The sequence below is a fragment of the Triturus cristatus genome, chromosome 6 (assembly GCF_964204655.1).
Source record: "Triturus cristatus chromosome 6, aTriCri1.1, whole genome shotgun sequence".
Taxonomy (NCBI): domain Eukaryota; kingdom Metazoa; phylum Chordata; class Amphibia; order Caudata; family Salamandridae; genus Triturus; species Triturus cristatus.
In genome coordinates, this window is record NC_140589.1 from 930484433 (window position 1) to 930504167 (window position 19735).

General features: G+C 48.3%; 1 protein-coding gene across 1 annotated transcript in view; it reads left to right on the forward strand.

Moving 5' to 3' along the window:
- HBS1L (HBS1 like translational GTPase) overlaps positions 1-10744 on the forward strand; it is a 498888-nt gene extending 488144 nt beyond the window's left edge. Inside the window, exons 16-17 of the mRNA XM_085611611.1 lie at positions 6277-6421; positions 10034-10744. Coding sequence (XP_085467737.1) covers positions 6277-6421; positions 10034-10045 — 157 coding nt within the window. The 3' untranslated portion in view covers positions 10046-10744. The remainder of the gene's footprint in view (positions 1-6276; positions 6422-10033) is intronic.
- Positions 10745-19735: the final 8991 nt, after the last annotated feature.

A 19735-nucleotide genomic window follows, 5' to 3' on the forward strand; every position in this document is an offset into this window, starting at 1 on the left:
TCCACCCCCGCGGCTCCGGCGGAGCCGCAGGTGCCGCGTCCGCCCCCATACCTTCCGGTCCCTGGGGCTGACGCGGCGCCGGCGGAGATCAGCGCCTTCCTCTCGGCCATGAGGAGCCTGGCCCCGCCGTCGACGCCCGCTGGCGCGCCTTCGGGCCCCGCGGGCTCGACTGGGCGACCTCGCGTGCCGGCGGCTCCGGCCCCGGCGCCGTCGACGACTCCGGTCTCGACGCCGCAGGTCCCCGCGGGGCCCATGCCTGGGCCCCAGTCGACGCCGGTTGACCTTGTCACTCCTCCACCGGCGCCGACGCCTGAACCACCGACGCCGTCACCGCCGACGCCGACGCCTGTGACGCCGACGCCCCAGTTTAGCCCTCATCCGGACCCGACGCCGGCACGGCGTCCGCCGACGCCGCATCCGACGCCGCTAGAGACCTACCATCTCTACAGTCCGGTTCCGATCATTCCTCCTGTTTATCAGGAATCGGAAGAAGGGGGCGACTGGGAGGGGTTCGAGGACCCTCTGGCTGTTCAGTCACAGCTTTCTCAGGACTGGGCAGATGAACTGGGGGAGGCCAGCGGGCTGGACACCTCGCCAGACGCTGGATTCACTTCTCCTCCGACCGTGGCTTCGGAGGAGGGTGCAGCATTTTCTGTGGTGCTGCGCAAGGCGGCTGAGGCCCTTGGGCTCGAGTTGCCTGCCGTGGCTGTGAGGACCAACATCCTCACTGAGGTGCTTCAAACCTCAGCAAGCTCCACTGAGCCTCTGCTGCCGTTTAACGAGGCCCTCACTGACGTTCTGCAGGGCACCTGGTCCAAGCCCTCCACAGTTCCTCCTGTGGATAGGAACGTTGCCAGGCGCCACCGCCCTGCTCCGGGCGACCCCAGCTTCCTGTCCCAACACCCCACCCCCGAGAGTCTGGTTATCCAGGCCTCTACTTCCCAATCCTCCTTCCCGACCGCTCCGCCGGACCGGGATTCCAAGAGACTCGAGCAGTTTGGCAAGAAACTGTTCTCGTCCCTTAGTTTGGGCCTGCGGTCCTTAAATACCGCCTGTCTCTTGGACCGTTATTCCCATTCCCTGTGGGATACGGTGGAGGACGTGCTGCCCCTGTGTCCGGAGGAGGTCCGGCCACGTCTTTCCCAGGCTCTGGCCGATGGGAGGGATGCAGCACGGCACGCCATAAGATGTGGGCTTGACACCACGGACTCGCTAGGTCGGGCGATTTCCACCACGGTGGCGCTCCGCCGCCACGCCTGGATGCGGTCCACGTCATTTTCCGGGGATGTCCAGAACACCCTCATGGACATGCCCTTTGATGGCACTCGCCTGTTTGGTGAGAAGGCGGACAGTGCGCTGAACCGCTTTAAGGACTCCCGGGCTACGGCCAAGTCCTTGGGCCTCTCGGCTCCGCGGGCGCACACCTCCGCTTTTCGCCCCTTTCGTGGCCAAGGAAGGGGCGCCTCCTCACGTCCGCAGAGCCACCAGCCGCAGAACCAACCTGCGCGCGGTCGCGGACGTGGCTTCCGCCGTGGCGGAAATGGAGGCCGACGTGGTCAGCCCACATCCACCCCGGCAGCATCCGCCTCAAAGCCTTCCTAGTCCGAGCTTTCAGGCCCATACCACGCCAGTGGGCGGCAGAGTTCGCCATCACCTGCTCCACTGGCGGTCCATAACATCGGACAGGTGGGTGCTGCAAATCGTCCGAAGGGGCTACTCCCTCCCCTTCGAGACGACCCCTCCAGCCATGCCACCACAGCACCACCGTATCTCGGGGGATCATTTGGATCTTCTCCGCGAGGAAGTTTCGGCTCTCTTGGCCAAGGGGGCCGTCGAGCGCGTTCCGAGTCCAGAAGTAGGTCGTGGTTGTTATTCCCACTACTTTCTGGTTCCCAAGAAGGGCAAGGGGGGCCTGCGCCCTATCTTGGACCTCCGGAACGTCAATGCCTTCCTCCGAAAGGAAAGGTTCAAGATGCTAACGTTGGCTCAGGTTTTAGCTGCCCTAGACCCTGGAGACTGGATGGTAGCGTTGGACTTGCAGGACGCATATTTCCATATCCCCGTCCTGCCGGCCCACCGGCGTTACCTGCGGTTCACGGTGGGCCAAGAGCACTTTCAGTTTACCGTGCTCCCCTTCGGCCTCACCAGTGCCCCTCGGGTGTTCACGAAAGTGATGGCGGTGGTCGCAGCTCATCTGCGCAGATCAGGGGTCCCAGTCTTCCCCTATCTCGACGACTGGTTGTTGAAGGCGGGCTCGCCCCAGGCAGTCGTCTCCCACCTCCAGACTACGGCGGATCTCCTGCATTTGCTGGGGTTTTCCATCAACGTGCCGAAGTCACACTTGAGTCCCTCTCAGAAGCTCCTCTTCATCGGAGCGGTTCTCGATTCGGCGCAGTTCCGGGTCCATCCACCGGAACAGCGGGTCCGGGATATACAGGCCCTGATTCCCATCTTTCGGCCTCTATCCCGGGTTTCGGTCAGGCTAGTGTTGCGGCTTCTGGGGCTGATGGCCTCCTGCATCCTACTAGTGCATCACGCCAGGCGGCGCATGCGGGCTCTGCAGTGGGACCTGAAGTTTCAGTGGGCCCAGCATCACGGCAACCTGTCCGACCATGTCTTGATCTCGGAGGGCACTGCACAGCAGTTGCAGTGGTGGCTCACGGACCGCGAGTGGGTCAAGGGCAAGAGCCTCTCCCTTCCCCAACCGGAGCATGTCGTAGTGACGGATGCGTCCCTCCTGGGTTGGGGTGGCCATATGGGAGAGGCGGAGATCAGAGGCCTCTGGTCTCCGGCGGAGTCTCGTCTCCACATCAACCTGTTGGAGTTGAGAGCGATCCGGCTTGCACTGAAAGCCTTCCTTCCCTCTGTCAGGGGAAGTGTCGTGCAGGTGTTCACGGACAACACCACCGCCATGTGGTACTGCAACAAACAGGGCGGGGTGGGGTCGTGGACCCTTTGTCAGGAGGCTCTGCGCCTCTGGACATGGCTGGAACACCAGGGCGTCACCCTGGTGGTTCAACATCTGGCGGGCTCTCTGAACGCCAGAGCAGACGAACTCAGCCGCCGGTGCATGATGGATCACGAATGGCGTCTGAACTCCGAAGTGGTGCAAGGCCTCTTTCTCCTCTTCCTTCTTTCTCTGGCCCGGCAGGGCTCTGCCCTGGGCACCCTGAAAGGTTATCTTGCTGCCATCTCCGCCTTCTTGCGGCTTCCTGATCAGCCGTCTCTTTTCAAGTCCCCTGTGGTTACACGCTTTCTCAAAGGCATTACACACACGTTCCCTCCTGTCCCTTTTGTAATGCCTCAGTGGGACTTGAATCTGGTTTTGACATTCCTGATGTGCGCTCCCTTCGAGCCTCTTCACAATTGCCCTCTTCGTCTTCTAACTCTAAAGACTGCTTTTCTGGTAGCCATCACCTCGGCTAGACGGGTGAGTGAGCTCCAGGCTTTATCTTCAAAGCCTCCTTTTCTCTCTGTTCATCCGGACAAGGTTGTCCTTCGGCCTCGTCCCTCTTTTCTTCCTAAAGTGGTGACTCCATTTCACCTTGGGCAGTCTGTCACCTTGCCCACCTTCTTTCCGCCTCCGCATCCTTCCAAAGAGGAAGAGAGGCTCCACCGTCTGGACCCAAAACGTGCGCTCTCCTTCTATCTGGACCGCACAAAACAGTTCCGGGTGGACGACCAGCTTTTTGTTGGGTACGTGGGCGCTAAGAAGGGGAAAGCTGTGCACAAACGAACCATCTCTCGGTGGGTCGTTTTGTGTATAAAAATCTGCTATTCCTTGGCTAAAAAGGACCCTCCTGTTGGGCTGCGCGCCCATTCTACTCGGGCCACGGCGGCTACTACTGCCTTGGGACGGGGAGTCCCTTTGCAGGACATCTGTCAGGCGGCGACGTGGGCTTCTCTACACACGTTTGCCAGGCATTATTGCCTTGACAGCCAAGTCCGGAGGGATGGCTTCTTTGGCCGTTCTGTCCTCCAGGACTTTCTGGTGTGATCTTGGTTCGCAGACCCACCACCGGGGATGGTATTGCTTGGGTATCTATTCTAAGGTGAGGAATCTAACTAACGTGTTTCTTTCAGATGAACAAGTTACTAACCTTCGGTAACGATGTATCTGTAAGAAACATTAGTTAGTTAGATTCCTCACCGACCCTCCCATCCTCCCCGTTCTGCGAACTGACATCTAGGGTTAAGGTTGTCCTTTCAGGCCCCTAGATTTTATTTTTGGCACCAGTGTCGGTCTTTGCATGGCTCTGCGTTCCTGGCGCGGAAGGCTATGTACAAGAACTGACGTCAGCGCGCGAGGGCGGCGTCTAAGTACTCCGACGTCATCCCGGCGCACGACGCCGACGACGGACGCGGAGCCGCAGACGACGCCTAGCGACGCGCAAGGGGTATTGCTGACGAAAAATCTTCCGGATCCAGTCTGACGCCTGGGGATATTCTAAGGTGAGGAATCTAACTAACTAATGTTTCTTACAGATACATCGTTACCGAAGGTTAGTAACTTGTTCTTCACAGACTCATACATTTTTCAGACAGTTTCATGCAATTCTTGATTCATCATAGAATCTGTACTTAAGACATCTTCTTCTGATTGCAAACTACCATCATCGGCCCAGTCGTCGATATTGCTCCGTTTTTCACTGTCATTAGCATTCTTTGAGGTCATAGAAACATCGGACATAGAGTAGAACTGCCCCCCTGAACCAGCAGACTCTCCATCATTCATTAAGTCTACTCCTGACTCCGTATCTTGGTTTTCACAATGCTGAGATAACGATACATTTGGCCGTAGCCTCAGTCCAGGTGACATTACTTCCACTCCATCCAGTTCAACACGCTCAGCTATGTCCAAACAATGCTCAGAACTGTCAGTGAGTGGCACTGGAGAGACTGGAGCAACAGTTGAAATACTTGCAGCGGTTACATTGTTGTTTGTGGAGACAGGCATAGTTTGCTTCGGGGGCTGCATATAAGATAAATCCACAGGAATGGAACGAGGGACAGCTTTTAAAAAAAAATATTTCTGGTATTATACGATCTTTCATAGTGATTGCCTGTTGTTGGCGTCCTCGACTAGGCTGCACTCCTTCAGCCCCGTTTACCGATACACCTCACGGTTGTTCGACGTAAGTTTGACCACCGGTATTACCGGCAATCACCTCCGGGGGTGCCTCCAGCACTCCTCCTCCTGCCCCCTCCATCCTCGTTGTAGCCGCTGTATTGACCACATTGGCTGCACCTTTTGCCCTTGCACCCTTTCCTTTCGGAGCCATTAGACTGCCAGACTCAGCAGGCTTCAAGAGCGAAAAAAAAAAAAAGCTTCTCAGACTTCTTCGGTGCCTGCTCCCACCGACAGCCTCGCCTCCTCTGCCTCTTCTGCCGCAAGCGAGACGAACAGCGCCACGGCAGTTATGGGTCTCGATGCCTGAGGCGCTAACACATACGCCGGCACACAGCAGCCCCACTCCACTACTCCGGTTGCTTACTCCTGTAGCTACACGGAGCGCCACTACGGGCCCACATATGAACACCACTTCTGCGATACAATGCCATACGAAGGAAGGCTTCCGCTATAGCAGGTATGTCAATTGCTGGTTCTTGGGCGATTTCCAGCGGGAGCGAACTCACAGCCTCTCACTCGGCCGCACCGGCGGCCGCCATCTTGCAGGTCACCAATGTTAGTGAGTCTCAATTTGTGACTTGCTTCATAGATGAGGTAAGTCTAACAGCAACACACTAAGATCCAAAATGATGTGAACCAACCTATTAGTACAAAGGTCGATTCACAAAATGTTACACTGGTCACTATGTGACCAGTATTTTGCCACCAGTGTTTTGTATTTCTGTCTCCTAATTTGCCTGTTCAACATAATTTTCAAGCTGATCTACTCAGCACTACTGTTATGGACCATGCCTTCTTGTATTAGTAGGCCAGTCTCCCTTATTAAAAGAAAAATTACTTTTGAAATATGCTGTCATAGAGTGGTGAGAGTTGCCTCTCCTAATCCAACCTTGCTGCAAGTTTTATGAATTAAATAATGTCTTATCTGTACGCCTCTCTAATTAAGAAAGTAGCTTTGTATATTGTTAATACTGTAGCAAGGAGGATTAATGTTAAAACATAATTATGTAATCATTAACCACTAGCTGATCTCTTTTCTTTCTAGTACATACGTGCTATATTAAAATGAAAGCTCAAAAGCTGTGGCCTCAAAGGATGGTTTGCATGTTACCATTAAACTAAACCTCGTGTGTTTCCTTTCACAGGTGCTTGACCAAAGGCCAGAATGCTCTAATCGAACTACAGACCCAGCGGCCTTTAGCTCTCGAACTGTACAAAGACTTTAAGGAACTTGGGCGATTCATGCTGCGCTACAGTGGCTCGACCATAGCAGCTGGAGTGGTCACTGAGGTAGCGGGTTAACTTGTTGTCTATGGAAAATGCTTTCAGCACTCTAGCAACTATCTGGTTTACAGGTGCTCCATTAAAATGAATAGAAGAGCCAGAAAAACTATAGGCTGTTCATTATCTTCAAAGGAAATGGTAATATTCGAAATTAAGAAAAGAAAGGAGTAGATCATGTATACTTCACTGAAAAGTAGGAGAGCAAAAATAAAATTGCACCCATCCAATAGAAAGAATAAAGTAAACAAGTCAGCGAACCAATGGATAACACTGAATAAAATAACATTCAGAATCGGGCACATAACAAAAAGTGTAAACGATTAGATCACCACCTTTCCCGGGCAAGTAGCAGAAAAAAGTTGTGAATCCTGCAGAATGACTATTACCTACAGGAAAAAATAGATCTCTTAAACAGTTGCCCTGCAAGTGACAGCACAAAAAAGAAATCAGTAAATGTGGTGAGTATACAAGAGTTGACAAAAGTTAGAGCATCAAAAAATGTGAGTATATTATTTAGGATTAAGAGTAAGGGTCCTCTTTATCTATGGTATATTAAGCTACCATTCGTATTTTGCATCCACACACAATAGCATACAGCATAGAACAATTGGTCATCCCCTTTGGCCATTGATTCTCTTGCACTGTGAGTGACTGCATTTTACCTGACACAAATGCATATTCACAGAAGAAGAAGTGAACTTAGATGCTAGACATGGTGGATCAATAAATGATTTTGCCAATGCCTTTTCTCATTCTTTATCCTTTTTTAGGTCTCGCCTGCCCCGGCGCATGCGCTGGTTTGGCGAGGCTTATTGAGAGGGCTCCAAAAACTGCTACCAGGCCAGCCTAGAGCTACAGTGCATGTGCACGGGCGCACGCGCCACGCTTTACCGCGATTACTTTCACTTTCGCTTTGATGTTTGAACGCGATTGCGATCGCTTTCACTTTCGCGGCCCACGGCCGCTTTGCATAGCCAATAGGTCTCGCTTTTGGGACCTTATAAGCATTTAGTTATGCAACTATTGCATGGCTAAACAATTATAAGGTCCCAAAGGCGAGACCTATTGGCTATGCCAATGCTTGTTATTTTTTGTAGTCATTCTTGTGTGTTCATGTTACATGACAACCACATTTAAGCAGTGACATGGTTTTTTCTTCTTTGTTTATTTTTGCGGTGTATGCTATCCAGTAGAATTATAAATCTATTTGACTATCACACCAGCTTGCCAAGAACAATATATTGGCTTTGCCTATGTTCATTTCCCATCAAAGTTTATCTATCCGCTTGTGAACTGCTTCTTATATTTAATTGTTATGTACAGACCTCTAACTCCTATGTATGGCTTGTTTTGCAATTAGAAAGAGAAATACACAAATAAATGCCACCTGAGCTCTTCAAGCAATCTTACAAGTAATTTAGTAAGAAATAATCTCCTTTATGCTAAACATACAACACCACTTGCGAGGATTTTGACATCCTAGATTGAGCATTTACATCTGATTACTTTTAAGCTAAAGTCCATATTGATATCACTGTGTTTATAATAGAGTAAACCCAACGTTGTCTCGTTTCTCGTATGAATCTTTATTTACAGAGTTACCCTATCTTTCATAGTTAAACTGAGAGGGCCAACCCACTGCAAAGTACAATAGATCACTCACTAAAACACAAAAGTCAGACTGTACAAAATTAGACTCAATAGGACATTATGGGTATACGGGTATTCTCCATTAAAACAGTGAGAGCAATCACTACATCAAAAGGACCAGACAAAATGGTATCCGACTACAGTGACTCCTGTGAGTGAGAACTCCCAGAACCATGAGGATAGATGCTGTAGGATGGACATCTAACAGCTATATGAAGCCCTGAATCTTATGTCACATTTTTGATGGGGGGGGGGGGGCGGAGGGGGGAGATCCCTCCTGTATTGAAGCAAGTTACATTGACTCCACTGAAAGCAGACCCCACAATTCTGTCCAATTATCGTGCTATTTGCCTGCACCCCTTGGTCGCTAAAGCAGTGGAGAATATGGTAATCACAATTCTGAGTCAATTTATTGAATCAAGCAACATACTTCCAGCTCAAGTTAAATTGCAGTCAGGGCACGGTTTAGAAGCAGTGTTGATAGGTGCTGTAGACGACCCAAGACTTATTCTCTTGGATTTGTTGGCCAATGATCCCATTCTATTCGGAGTACCCACCTTGAAGCTGTAGGTAATAAAAGGGAGCCACTAGTCTGCCTGAAATCCTTTCTAGGTGGATATACGCAGGCAATGGCCCTTCGTCCGACTGACTTCAGTGCTATCAAATATGTGTTTCCACAAGACTCCCCTCTCATCTACCTTATTCAACATATACGCAGCGGCTCTAGCCAGGCTTATCAGACGTATGATTTGCCTTTTATACTGATGCAGGCAATATGCAGATCAGTAAAGTGGACAGTAACTCAGAGTACAGTGTTCAAACTGTATATCCTCCATTACGACATGGATGGCCATAAACCCTTAAATTAAACTCTGACCCAACTTAAGGCATGGTAGTAGCAGGCCTGCCCGCTCTGTTCAGAAACGTGGTGGAGGGAAGACTCTGTGCAAGCTGTATGGAACTTGGGCTTCCTCAGAAGGAAATCTTGTGCTGAGTGCCTTGAAACTGAAAAATGTCACCCTTCACTTCTGCCAGCAATCAGTTTGCAGGTTGGCTAGATGGTGGTTTCTTCTTATTTGGGCTACCGGGATACAATCTTTTTGGGGATCGTAAGGATTTGGTTGCTCGCTGGCTAGCAATACAAAGAGTGTCAACCATTTGGGCATCAATATACGCTTGAATTCTTGCAATGAATCTCTGTTTCTAACTGGGTCTTTATAAAATTCCTCTCTGTGAGCCCTAAGACAAGGTTCTCTGGGTAGCCCACTTTTTGTCTTCTTGGTTCAATCACCTGAACGGTGAGAAAGTCATCACAGGCTCGAATGGCTTATTCTCACTTTTATTGTTTTGCAGTTTGGGGGCAGTCGTTCTCGGGTCGTCTATGTAAATACAGTGTTTAACAAAATGCCATATTGCTTGTGGATCGAACCTAGTGAATTTGAGTGGAAAATATATAGCCTAGTGTCTAGAGCTAGCGACCTTGAAACATGGAGAACCATATTCGAATCCGACCCTGTGCTTAAAAAATACAAGGGAAGAAATATATGACGTAGTCTGGTTTTATTGTGAAGCACTTTAATGTCCTCAGGCCAAGTTTGTGCTATAAAAACTGCAAAAAATGTCACCGGAGGTTTGCCAGACTTTGGGGACTTAAAGTGCGATTGTAGGTTCGGCTATTTTAATACCACGACATCCAGGTTCGCTAGTGGTCGTGCTATGCAAGTTTGCACCATTAGTTCATTTCAATTGCAGTAATATAGCAAACCGATTCTGGCAACGCCCAGAAATCAGCGATGCCCAACTTTGCCATGCGCGAACTGCATCATTCGACTATGCTCAAGCCTACAAATCTGTTTTGAATTGTTATATTAATATAGTTAAACGCTGTAAACTGGTATTTTTCTACGGTGTCCCAGTTGTCCTAATTACTCTTTTAGACACATGTAACTATATTCTTTTTTTTTTCAGATCAAAGAATGACATCGGTAACCACAAACCGGATTTCCACAGACCAGCTGAGTAATATCGGAGACCCCTCTTCTGAGCTGCACCGACCCAGGACATCTGCACCACGAAACGAAGTGCAATTAAACACAACGGCGAAGGGAAACCTCAACAGACTTTCAACGCAGCACCCCTTTCACAGCAGGGCCTCTCTACGCCGAAACGGGACGTTCAACGGACAAAGTAAACGCCATCTCCGTGAGAAGAGTAGCACTTTCTCATTTCAGTAGTAGTTCTCGGCCTCAGGTGGCTGTATGCAAGCAACTTTACCGAAACCAGTGGCAACAGAAAATGAATGACTCGTCAGAAAGGCTAAGCAAGCTACTTCCAGCACACCGCTGTTTACAGTTTTATTTTATCTCTTCCTTTTTGCTGCATTTCTGCACGTTCTTCATGTAGAGTAATTTAATTTGGTGTAATATATTTAAAGATCACTCAGAATTTTTATTTACCTGATCCCAGGGGACAGAACATAAAATGCATAGGATTGTGCTATCAATGGCTGTTTAATTGATTATAATGCGGTGCATACCCAACAAAAAGGTAGATCTCAAACACCAATACAATTATTATTTTCTTATCCATTCAGTGGAATCTGTGCCAACTGTGGCTGATTTTATTAAAATAAATTGAGACGTTGTTGAGATATTATTAAAGTCCGCAGATCGGAGCATACAATAGTGTGGTATGGTTTTATTGTCGCTTTTGTGGTTTTAATGTCTCTCTTGTATGAGAACCTGTGATTGTCGCGGCGTATATGCGGGGTAATGCAAATATTTTGTGGCCTGATATTTTATTTAAGGAAAAATACTTCAAATATAATGGAAATTAATAGAGCCTTCACTTCCGCGTTACTTGGCCTTTAAAGTGTATGCATTCGTTTTGCATGATGCTCTCGACATAAAATTAATGCGTTCGGTAACTGGGAATCATTATCTCGTTAATTTCCATCCCGCTTTAGTAGTGCATAATGAATTAACCGGCTGCTTTTTTTTATTGTATAACAGCAAAGGGCATCAGTCCTGTGACCTAATCAAATATTGTTCGTGCAACACCAGAAAATGACAGAGTGAGCCGATCAGCATTTTATCTACATTTGTATGAATATGAAATTTGGACATAACCATAGGTACCTTTTACACACGTGATGTACATACATATGGGCAGACCAGCACAATAAGTATTGGATTGAAGTAGTGAATGTCATCGATAATGTCCTTGGCAAGAGATCAAGCCTTTTACGTGGCCAGGACTCCAGAGAGAGGGGAGATATACTTGTTCCATTCAGTGTTATGAGCGGAAACAGATGCATGGGAAATTGAAAGCAATGATGTCTTCAAATATGAATTCTCTCGTTTTTACCTAGAGCTTTCTGAGCCAGCACAATTGTAATAGTTAAATGCTGTACCTTTGTATGATACTATCAGAACCCCTTTTATAGGGCCACAGGCCGCACAGAGGCTAATGGGCCCAAGCGTGGTGGTTGAGGCCTTTTACTCCTGATATCCCAGGGCCGACCTACCCTGGATCCTACTCAACTGGGCCAAGTACAGCTTCAGCACTTGCCTGTGGGGGGCTTAGATGCAGGACAGTGAACATGACTCATAACTCAAAGTGCGGACAGTATGACATTTTATCAATGTCCAGTCAAACACTTCCTTTCATAAACAAGCATTTGCAATGCAACAGTTTTCGCATTAACACGAGTTTTAGCTATTGTCCTTGTAAATGACAATGCCTTTTATTTATGTTTTGGTTTTTGAAACATAAATAAAACGCATTGTCATTTACAATGCCAATAGCTTAAACTCGCGAAAATGCTAGACCTATTGCATTGCAAATGCTTGTTCAACAGTATGGTCTAAAGCTTCAAAATGCCCTATAATTGTTTCCTCCGCCCTTCGGGCAAGAAGGACAGTAAGCAAGATTGCCGGTCATTCCTGTATGTCAAAGCCAAGTGGGGAGAGGCTGACAGCCCCGAGACCTGTATAAGGGTTGGTTCTGTCAGTAGAGTGCTCAACATGTTAAGGGCCACTGGATTTATGCAACTGTTGAGGAACAAATTAGGTGGCAGGGCTTACTAATTTACTCAGGAAGAAAAGTGACATTACTCAGCATAATGCGACAAATTCTTTGGCAGTATATTTTAATATTTCTTCCTTTTACCGCAAATTGAAACTGTCTGGGCAAGGATTTCACATCAGAAGTAACTCTACATTTCTTCTAGATCCTCAGATCGATACTGCAGCCGGTGACTCATTTAATGCTTAAAAGTGCCTTCTCGGAATTACAGGGGCGCTAAGAGGCAGCTGCAGCTTTTAAAAGCACTTACCTTAACAGGCTCAGGAGGCATTCAATAAATGACAGTTTAAGGCAGAAAAACATAGGAATATGGAATATAGCTTATGTACTCACTATGCCGGCATTCACGCTTGAAGAATTCAAAGGCACAGGAGTTCACATACCACAGGTGCAAACTGGCAACCACACAGAGTACTCATGGACAAAGTTTGCTGCGACTCAGACATTTTCCCTGGCAAATCCAGGGTGCAAGAGCAACTCGTGCATGCATTTGCCTCAGAAAGGCAAACACGCCTTTATGAATATGCTGTCATTGTGACAAAGTAAAAAAACACATTTGCACACTTGTGATAAGAGATGCACACATCTGATCAGCAATGCTCAGAATGGAAAGTGGGGGATTTCCTATCAGACTACATTTCCTAAATGGCCAGTAGAGCTGGGACAGATATCACCTCTGTCAAAGGTCCTCACACACAGACAAACGTTCTCCAGCAGAGGAAGTTGTACCGCGTCTAATTCACAACAAATAGAGACGGTTGCAGAGCACTGAACATGCTGCGGAACTCACTTCAGGGCGCTTTATAGTGGAGAGGTCCAGATGCGTCTGCCCTCAAACCCACAGGATAGTACTGTATTTTTCCTATACCAATCGCACCACGACCTGTCAAGCACAAGTGTTTTGGGAAAGAGGCCTAGTCCTCGTCACCAGCCTCTTCACTACCACCGTCAATGCTGCCATGACATCTCTATGTTTCTTCATACTGACTTCTTCAATGACATGGATGCCAGTCTCGGCCGGCACTGCCGACTTTAGAGAAGGCACGGACAATGGGGAGGGAGGAAAGGCGGGCTGGCGTTTTTTTTTAAGGCATATACAATGGGAGGGGGGTGGGGGAGAAGGCACAGACGACGGGGGGGGAAAAAGGCACATTGAATGGGAGGGGAGGGTGGGCGGAGGAAGAAGGCACCAAGGTATATCCTACCTGCAGTAGGAGAACCTCATCAACGAAAATAGAGCTCACAGTCTAACCGTACCGTGTAACAACCGAAGTAAAGGGGCCAGTCGCCATGGGAGGTGACAAATAAAGAGGAGGTGGTACTAAGGAGGGACTAACAAGCCTATTGACGAATCAGGAGCCAGCATTTAGGACAGACAATGACAAGCCAATCGCAAATATGGGCGGAGCTTCTATTCACCTACTTTACAATAAGCCTCGCAGAGCAGCACATGCGCGCTGGCTCTAGGCTCAACCTGAAAAGTAGTAGTTGGCTTCTAAATCGACGCATGTAAAGGAATACGACATCCAGAAGCAACACAATCCCCATTGAGGTCGGGGCTCTAGTAGTTATCAGGCAAATCCCTGTACCACCCTGCTTTGTGTAACTTGTTCAGGATTATTCCACATTCACTGGTGGCTGCATCAGGGAATGCAAACTGTTAGGCTGTCTTCAAGAGTTCTCTTTCAACTCTTTAGGATTTCAGTAAAAAATATGTATGGTGCTGCAGGACCTTCAGCAGTGAATCCCCTAGGGCCCAAAGGCCCCCACTCTGGCAGTGTAGCAGTGTTGAGTAGTGCGGCGAGTTCCCTCTCCTCGTGTGCTCCCAAGTCTGGATCTCAGATGGCGAAGTCTGGCCGCTTGCGATGGACGCAGCAGCACTCAGAGGTGCAGGCTCTTCCTGTTGAGCAGCACTGACACTCGACTTCCAGTGATAAAAGCTGCTCCCGCTCAGGGGACACAAAAGGTAAGTTGCTGTTATCCTAACAAAGGGGGAGGGGGACGTTATGTGCACGCTGCACCACCCTTCATGTATTGTCATTGACGTAAGCGCCCAGCGAAGGTGGTCCCTGCGCACACACTGCAGAGCACTACATCTATCATGTAAGGTATTCCCCTCAGGGATACTTACAACCTGCACATGTACTAACCATACATGTACTGTACCCTGCCTAGGTACATATACAACTAACATAGAGTCACTACTACTATGCTGTGCAGAACTCCACACCTACCTGATGTAAGGCCGAAGGGGTGTTAAGCGTAAGACAGTGGAACTTTTAAAAAGGTGAGTGAGTCTGTAGTCTTTAACACAGGGTAAAAAGGACATGATCGCTACTACTGATCACTGCACAGTATGCTGCCACAACTGCGCTTGTGCCACTTAACTCCAGGCAAAGGCAGTAGCCTTCCACCACTATGAGGGTAGCACTTTGGGTGCTCCTCTCGGTCCAACAAGACAACAATCTGTGAGACAGGACATGCGACGGCACACACACATGATCCTTGTTCTCCTGTGGCAAAAAATCAGTCTTCGGGATCCAGACAACAGTATACTTGGTCACTCAGGGCAGGGGTACACATTTTTTGCCATGCAGAGGACTTTTATGTTCCTACAGCTACATGCTTGGTTCTTATCCCTTGTCTGACATTCACTAGGTCTGCGAACAAGCGACCAAAGGACTGACCCCAAAGAACAAGAACTATTTTACATGGTGCTTCACTACTAGCAGAAGCTGGAAAAATCCTAAACCATATGAAGAAGGTGGGTTAATGCCAGAACTATGTCAGTGTGGTTTGCAGGCAGATATTTGCAACATAAGCTTGTGGCATTAATTTTGAATAGTTCGTTACATGTAAGGAGCAAACTGCTGAAACAATACAATGAAAAGAATGTTACGAGGACCCTTTTTTTTTTCTCCTTCAACACTGCAGCGTTAAATGCGGCTACCCCATGCACGAGCCTTGTTGGTAAGATCAACAGACCTGTCTGTTCATCAGTTAAGCAACTTAATGCTGGAGTAAGAGTTGACAAAACACTTCTGCTACAAATATACCACTGTCCAGGAGAGTGAATTAAATTATTTTAGTCCATTGGGCCAGGAGAAGCTGGATAAGAGATGATAAATTATTCCTACCTCCACGTAGCACTTACGACAGGCTGTGCCTCCATGAAGTTGGCCATCTTTAGCTTCGACACATTTTTGGGTTGTCTGGGTGCCAAGCTGAAGGCCAGGGACATTGCTGCTCTCACTCAGCCTACAGTACAGTTGCAGTTCTCACCAACTCCGGTGAAGCTGTTATCTGCTCCAGTACATATACTGGTGTTTGACCCCTTAGTCCCAGGCTCCTGTCTCTAGGGGCACAGCAGCTCCTAATCCTGTTGTTTGGCCCACATCTTTTCACAACCACCTATGAAGGACACTGACTGATGAGTGGTGCTTCCATAGGTCCATCTTTTAGGTCTCCTCTGTGCAAAAGGAACTCACTTAAGTCATCCAGGCACTTAACCCCTTCGATGCTGCGCAGATTCCGCCGCTGTGCTGACGGAATCTTGCGCGGGCGTGGTCATGACGGAATGGTTCCGTCATGAGCACAGCTCAACCGTGGGTCATGACGGAACCATTCCGTCATGAGCACCGAAGGGGTTAAGTGAGCAACCCCGCAGGCTAAGAAAATTGACACCCATCAAGTGCAGTATGCAATCTTGGCAATGCTTTGGAAATGCTGTAATGGACTCCACCAACCTCACCAGAGATTGGCAGTAATTTTGCTCTGGTTTCATCTCTAAACCTCGCACTAGCTATTGAATGCCTGGTCCTCAAGCAGGTTAAGGATTTTTAGAGGAGCCTGTTAGTTAAGACTGCAATCTCAGCATCTCTGAACAATATCCATTATGCTTTTAAGGATAAGTATCTGGGATTCCCCTATGCCAGTCTGTGATGGTGACTGCTAATTACCTGAAGCACACGATGCTGCTCTTCTGCATGCAGAAGGAAGCATCATGTCTTAAATACTATTGGAATAAATAGTACCACTTTAGTAGCTTTTCCTGATATCCTTGCATGTTACCAGAATAAATCCAATAAAAATATATGCATAACACGGGTGATGGATAGGTCTGCTGAGCAGAAAATGCTGATGTCCTGGGCCCTTATAGTACTGATGGTAGGACCATTAACTTTGTTCTGTCTACGCAACTGAAGTATCCCTCAACTTTAAGGCAGAGGCACTGGTATTTTACCTGTCTCTTTGGGCCTGTGCCACTCCATGGTTTGCCGTGGGCCTCAAGGTGAAGGTTAAAACTATTTGGTGTTCCCTAGCCTACAGTAGGACAAAGCAGAGCACATGTTCCCTGCTGATTGAGCCCCACTCCCTCCCCCAGTGTACTAGTTTCTGTCCCATGGGTATCACTGTGCGTGTATTCAAGTCTCGGGCAACTTGGATGTCAGTGGCCGGGTCAAGAACACAAAGCAACTTAAGACACATTTCGTCCTGATTGGGGCTCTTCAGTCAAGTGTAGCTTGGCTTTGGTGACACAGGGAGAATGGGACAACATCTAGGCATGTCCTTGCCACTTTTAGGGGGGTACATCAAACAAACAAAAGGAGATGGGAAAAGATGCTTGCAATAAATTTTACCTCTGGCAATTGCTCAGGGTAGCATTCCAACCCATCACTCTTTTGCCCACCATGCCTCCTCAGTTTGTACCCAACCATATGCAAATCAGGCAACATATTTACTCCTACGTATAAAAAATGTTCTCCTTCGGAAGCTTGGCCCTCAGATCTTTCAATGCAGTATGTCTTTTAGATCGTTAAACATAAGCGTAATGGGATAGGGCCAGCAAGATCTTGATCCCATCCCTGGTGAACTCAGGGCCTCAATGCATACAATCAGGAGATGGCCAAATTTGTTCTGCATGCACAACACAGACTGCAGAGCTATTGGCACCTGTTTCATACTTGTATTGTATTGTATAAAGTTCTTCTATAGCGCTTTCTGTCACCCTACGGGTATCCTGGCGCTAAGAGACTATAGAAAAAACCTGAGACAGTAGGAACGTTTGCCGTTGTGCCAAGAATGTTACACTCTAATCTCTGCCAAAGAGCCATGTTTTAAGATTTTTCCTAAAATTCAGCAATGATTTGGCTTGGCGTAGATCTTGGGGGATTTGATTCCAAAGGCGGGCTGCCGCCGTACTGAAGGCCCTGCCTCCCGTCTTGGTGTGTTTAACTCTGGTAACCACTGCCAAACTTTGGCTGGTGGACCGAAGAAGTCTCTTTGGTTCGTACCATGAGAATCTGTCGCACAGAGGAGGAGGACCAATGTTATGGAGGGCTCTATACACCATGACCAGTGATTTAAACTCGATCCTTTTATTGATCGGGAGCCAGTGAAGGTCCCTCAATGCCAGTGTTGTTGAGGAGTCACGTTGTCTTCCCAAGGCCAGTTTGGCTGCGGCGGACTGTATTCTTTGCAGTCCCTGTACAGTGTACCGAGGGGCACCCAGGAACAGTGAATTACAGTAATCGAGCCTACTTAGGATCACGCTCTGAACCACCAGAGATCTGGTCTCAATAGGGAGGAGCGGGAGGATTTGACGCAAAGCTCTTAGTAGGGCAATACAGGTGCCTATGGTCTTGTTCGCCTGGGATTGCAGCTGGAGATCTTCATCCATCATAACCCCCAGGTTACGGACTGTTTTTACTGGCAGTATCGGGGCGTCTTCCGGCAAGAGTCGTAACTCACCCGAGAGATGTTTAGGCAGTCTCGCTGCGCAGCAGTGCAGTAACTCCGTTTTCCCGGCATTCAGCTGCAATGAATTGGCTCTCAGCCAGTCTGAGACTTTCTGCATGCAGGCCTGGAAGGAATTCATGGGCACTGCATGCTCTCCCTCCAGGGAGAACATTAGCTGGATGTCATCAGCATAGTTAACCACCTCAATCCCGTAAGATTTTATTAGAGGGATCAGGGGTCTCAGATAGGCATTGAAGAGTATAGGGCTGATAGCTGAGCCCTGGGGTACTCCATGGCGAACCGGGGTCCAGGAGGAAACAAAAGGCGTTAATGTCACTGCCTGTTGACGATCCGTCAAATATGACCGTAGCCATTCCAAGGCGCGACCTGTCACCCCCATATCTTCTAACCTTGCCAGCAACACTGAGTGATTAACCGTGTCGAATGCTGCCGACATGTCCAACAGTACCAGCACAGAGGAACATCCACTGTCGGCACGCATTCGAAGTTTGTCCAGAACGGTAATCAATGCAGTTTCCGTCCCATGCCCAGGCCGGAAGCCAAACTGGTCCCTGTCCAAGATCAGATGTTCTTCCAAAAAATTGGACAGGGATTTGCTGACTAATTTTTGCAAGATTTTAATTGGAAATGGCAACAGGGAAATTGGGCGGAAATTAGCTGGCAATGAGGGATCAAGAGAGGGTTTTTTCAGTAATGGGGTGACCATTGCCTGTTTCCACCTGCTTGGTACAGTTCCTGCACTCAGGGATTGGCAACAAATTTGCCACAGATCTGAGAATAGGGCGGGCCCGAGCTCCTTCCAGATCTTGTGAGGAAGGGGGTCCAAGGGTGATCCTGATGAAATCTCCCGCGCTATCTCATGAAAGGAATCCTCCGTAGGGGGGATAAAATGGCTCAGAGTAGTTTCTCTTCCGGTGTCTACGCTAATCGTGGAGGGCTCTATAGCATACTGATCGAACCCACCCACGATATTGTTGACCTTCTCAACAAAAAAAGTAGCAATTTTGTTACACAAGTTTTGTGATGGCTGGATAGTACTGGCCATACAGCCCGGGTTACTAAGGTCTCTAACGATGTTGAAAAGTGCCCTTTTTCCATTGGGTGCCTGCAGAATGGAATTGGCATAAAATGTCGCCTTAGCTTCCCTAATAGCTGCCTTATATTGGAGTTGTATAATTTTTAAGGCTGTTCTGTCTGCTTCCAGGTACTGTCTACGCCAGCTTCTTTCCGTCTGTCTGCGTACGAGGCGTAACGCTTTTAGCTCCTCACTGAACCAGGGGGCCGAAGGAGTACAACGCATTCTCAGTTTTTTTTTTAGGTATATGGCCTTCTAATACTAAGTTGATGGAAGTACTATAACTAGTATAGTTTTCTTCCGGTGTAGCCTTTGGGTCAAACAGGTTGGAATGTGGGAATAAGGAGGATGCTCCTCTCCTGAAGAGTTTAGCCCAGTCCCTTCCCCACCTAAAATGTGCTTGTTTGTTCACAGCCAGTTTATCCTCTTGTATGCTAATCCTGAACTGTATTAAATAGTGGTCAGTCCAGTTTAGTGGAGTAATACTGATAACTTCAGTTTCAGAGGGTTTGGCGAAGACTAGATCGAGTATGTGGCCTCCCACGTGTGTAGGTTGTTGGACCAGCTGATGGAGGCCACAGTTCTCACCGGTGTAAATCAGGGCTTGTAGATGATTTCCAGAGCTCCCTGTTTCCCAGAGATTGAAGTCTCCCAAGAGCAGCATTCTGGAGTGTGTGGAAGCCAAGGCGACAATAGTGTCCAATAGTGCCTGGTGGTTAGCGTCCAAACCCGGAGGTCTGTAGCAAACC